The 4,285-nt window shown below is 42.3% G+C and overlaps 1 protein-coding gene across 1 annotated transcript; it reads left to right on the forward strand.

Annotated features, from left to right (window-relative positions):
* Positions 1 to 1,480: 1,480 nt before the first annotated feature.
* LOC311293736 (putative inhibitor of apoptosis) lies at positions 1,481 to 2,467 on the forward strand (the record flags this gene model as incomplete). Its single annotated transcript, XM_084414226.1, has 1 exon — positions 1,481 to 2,467. One exon carries the CDS (start codon positions 1,481 to 1,483, stop codon positions 2,465 to 2,467), a length of 987 nt encoding a protein of 328 aa, XP_084270352.1.
* Positions 2,468 to 4,285: the final 1,818 nt, after the last annotated feature.

Raw genomic sequence — 4,285 nt, forward strand, 5'->3', positions numbered from 1 at the left:
GGCGGCGGCACAGCGAACCAATCACTGTGCAGGCACGCGGAACGCGTATGTCACCCCAGGAAAAAGCCATACAACAAACACGTGTTTACTGTGTGCTACCCTGGTGCTACCGTTCTCTTAATACACTATGGGTGCTACTAACGTTACCCTTCACATCGCATGTTCCGGCGATGTGACTATCGCTCATTCGCACATCGCGATGTCGATGTTAAAACAGAATATCGTTCAGCCCTAATCATCTCATTGATCAAAAGTTGAAAGTCCTGTTTGTATGAGCCTGACGCAAACTTCTGACCCACAAACTTCCGACCCAAAAACACAAGGCACGATTGTACCGCAAGGACTCAGGAGATTGCAGGAACATTCTAGGAACGAAAAGTGGGAAAAAAATTTGAAAAGCTGAAAAAAATGGCGACGCAAAACCTGATGGAGAACGACTCCCCATTGAGTTCTGGCGATACAGGGTACAATTATCATCCGGCGTGTGAGTGCGCCACAGGCAAAGAGTGTCGTTTAAGAGCTGCGCTGGACAGTATGTTTAAAGATCATTTTAGAGGCCAAATGGTTGGCTTGATGCACAGGATCATCGACGCTGCGTGTGATATGAAAAAAGATTGTGCGCAGGATACCAAACGTGTGACAAATCTCAAAAATGAAATGGATGACGTAAGAGGTTTGATAAAGTCATGGCCTGATGTAACCCCCATGTTTTTTAACAGCAAAGAGCCGATCGGCGTAATCCTCAGAAAAGTTCTGGATGTGTTGCGTTCATGTTCTGACGAATTCGAAATCATAGAGATACTCGCTATTTGGACATTTGTAACAGATCTCTGTGTGTCACTGGTGTCAAAAAATGCAAAAACTGACGTTGGTGAATTAGTTGAAAGTCTGGTCAACTATACCCTGGAGCAAGACATGATAGCCTGCGGATATTTTCTATTCTGGTTAGACCATCTGTAAATGTAATGCCGGTCTATCATTTTCTTCAATGTATGAAAGTATAATGTTGAAATAAAAATTTCTGAATGAAAAAATGTCTGAGCTCATAAAAATTGTATTATAATAATAATATTTAGAATACTACATGATTTAAAAGATTAAATATTTGTTTTCTGCATTTTAATTACTGTATTCCCGAGGCGGCAATACAGTTGTATCATATCAAATGATACAACTAATTTGCCCGCTGTGTACAGAGCATAAGAAAGGACATTTTGTGGTGTTGTTCTTGTTCTCATTACATTTTTTAATAAGATGATGTGTTCTGTCATGGACGACTAGACACTAGGCATGGGATGTCCGGCAGAGAGAAGGGCTTGAGTGGATACGCCCTGTGGTCACATTTTTATGTCTTCATCAAAAGTGCCTTTTCCCCGCTTCGCAACGAAGCCATCCTCTTTCCGCCCCTGCGACACCCGTAACATCGACCACCACGGCATCCGTTTCAGGCCAAATGGAGGATCGGGTGGGTTACTTAAACATGGCATTCAGCAACCTGACCCTCTCCAGCCCCATTTCCTCCCGTGGAGTTGAGGATATGTCTCACCAGCGCCCTCCGGCTTGTCAGAATCCTGACATGCGTCGGGAACAGGAACGCCTTGACACCTTTCAGAATTGGACTCTTGCACCAGTAAGTCCGGCCGAGCTTGCCAAAAGTGGTTTCTACTACCTTGGCCAGGGCGACAGAGTGGCTTGCTTCAGTTGTGGAGGCCAGCTTAGCAACTGGGAACCGGGAGATCGGGCAGTATCAGAACACCAGAGAAATTACCCCAACTGCCGCTTCGTTCGAGGTGACCGTGCAGATAATGTACCTTTATCTGGTGGCGGTCTTTCCAATGGATCGGCAATGCAACAGTGTGAAGACAGGTTGCTTACATTTGTCTACTGGCCCTCAAGAATAACTGTTCGACCAGACCAATTGGCTAAGGCTGGTTTTTACTATGTTGGTCGTAATGATGACGTGAAGTGCTTTTGTTGCGATGGTGGACTCAGATGTTGGGAGTCTGGTGATGATCCATGGGTAGAACATGCCAAGTGGTTTCCAAGATGTGAATACCTGCTGCAAGAAAAGGGCCAAGAGTTTGTTCATCAGATTCAAGCAAGATTTCCAAGACTATTTGAGCAGCTATTGACTAATGGAGACAGCGACTCAAGAGAATTTGTGAGAGAACAAGAGAACAATCCTGTGGTGAAGTCTGCTTTAGAGATGGAATTTGAGTGTGGCCTGACGGTCCAGACAAATGAAGCTGCATCACCGAGTCAAGATCTTTCAGACTTGCCTATGGAGGAACAGTTAAGAAGACTTCAAGAGGAGCGCACCTGCAAAGTTTGCATGGATAAGGAAGTGAACATTGTCTTCATCCCCTGTGGTCACCTAGTTGTGTGCAAAGAATGTGCGCCTTCTCTGAGCAAGTGCCCCATATGTAGAGGATTGGTCAAAGGCACCGTCCGTACTTTCCTATCATAAAGTTTTCCTATCATTTGGATTTAACTTGATGCATAAAAACAATCCAGTGAAAACAGTGACAACAGTTTTTGGTAGGGCTGGTCCGAATACCATTTTTTGAGCTTCGAAGCTTCGATAGGAATTAACATCGAATATTCGAAGCTTCGGAGGGAGGGGGCTGAACATATTTTTCTCTCTAATAAAGGCAGGAATCTCTATGTGTCTGTCTGTTTGCATTTAGATTATTTATCTTGCATTTTGAACCGTTCATCCAATCGACTTCACGAGTGCAGTGTCACATTTGGTGCAATATAGACACGCGAGACGTGACACGTTCAGAATTAATCAACTTTTAATACAGAACAGCGCGAGCGGGAAGCGCGCGCGCCTCACGCGCAGGGCTCCGAGAACGGACACTGCACTAGTGATACAAAACACAGCCTAATATTTTTCTGAGTAACAAATAACTCTCAAATCAGAAATCAGCAGCACAGTAATTACTGACACAGTAAAGGGTAGGCTAATATATTGTTTCTATTCTATTTCCACAATGTCAAAGCAACACGTGCTTATAGCCTACAAGCTCAGGCATGCACTTCTGCCCATACAAACACCGCTGTTCTGCGCTCTAAAATAAGAGTATTGTATTTCGCCCAAAAATGCTAAAAAAATAACCGTGTGAGAGCATTTTAGGCTATATCATGTTATAGCCAGGTATGACGACGCTTACAGCACGCGTCACCGCAGATCAGCATCTATTCATCAAGCCAACGTGCAACTAATCAAAGTGAAAGTGGGTCGCAGATGCTTTAACACACAATCAACTTCATTAAAAGTAAAGAACCGAAATGATCTTACCAGGGCTGTTGCGCGCTCTCTTATTGCGGTCTTTGATTTAGAAATTTTAGCTGACGATCAGTAAAATGCAGCTGTTGCTGGTGACGTGCACTCCATTACATCTGCCTATAGCGCGGGATTTGAAGTTCGGATTCATATCCGTTTTGCAAAAACACATTTATGTGTTCATTGTTCATATTGACAAATCAGAGAGAGCTATCCATCTGAGAAAACGCATGACAGCCCCATTCAAGCGCGAATGGGAACCGTTTCTAGGGGGATGCCAGGTGTGAAAAAATAAAATAAAATTAAAACGAATCTTCGAATGTCAAATTTGAAAATCGAATACCAACCCACCGAACGAATATTCGAATACTCGAATATTCTGGTACAGCCCTAGTTTTTGGATTTACAAACATTTAGAAAGTAGTTAGGATGCGCATGCTTTAAGTTAAGAATAATTTTGCGCAGGCTTTAAGTTAATTTGACCTACAAGATGTTGAAGTTTATAGACCTTTAGCGTATTGAGTTAAAATTAAAACGTGATATCCATATCGCATCATTACCGAATTCAGGGCTGTTTAATAACTTCAATAGTGATCAAGCACCAGCTGATTTAAGTTTTTCTTCAAACAAAAGTAATTTTCTGATAAATCTTCGTACACCTACATGTGTTTTGTTGTATGCACAGATTTTGAGTGTCGCTTATAGAAAGAGGCGTCCTTGTCTTTGTTTCGCGGTATTTTTAAAAACCTAGAACCAGAGAACAGAGAACCTTGTGCGGCATATCCGCACAAAGGGTTAAAATATACATTTTAGCGCTATTTAAAAACTAGGACGGTATAACAATATAATGTAAATGTCTCACGTATCAAATCAAGATACAAATCAAGCCAATTCATGTGAATACTGTCGTATATGAACAAAGAGAAGACCTAGAGTTCACTAACATTACAGCTAACTGTAGGAAAGTGTAAAGAAAACGCCATACAAAACATTACA

The sequence above is a fragment of the Rutilus rutilus genome, assembly GCF_951802725.1.
Source record: "Rutilus rutilus genome assembly, chromosome: 7".
Taxonomy (NCBI): Eukaryota; Metazoa; Chordata; class Actinopteri; order Cypriniformes; family Leuciscidae; genus Rutilus; species Rutilus rutilus.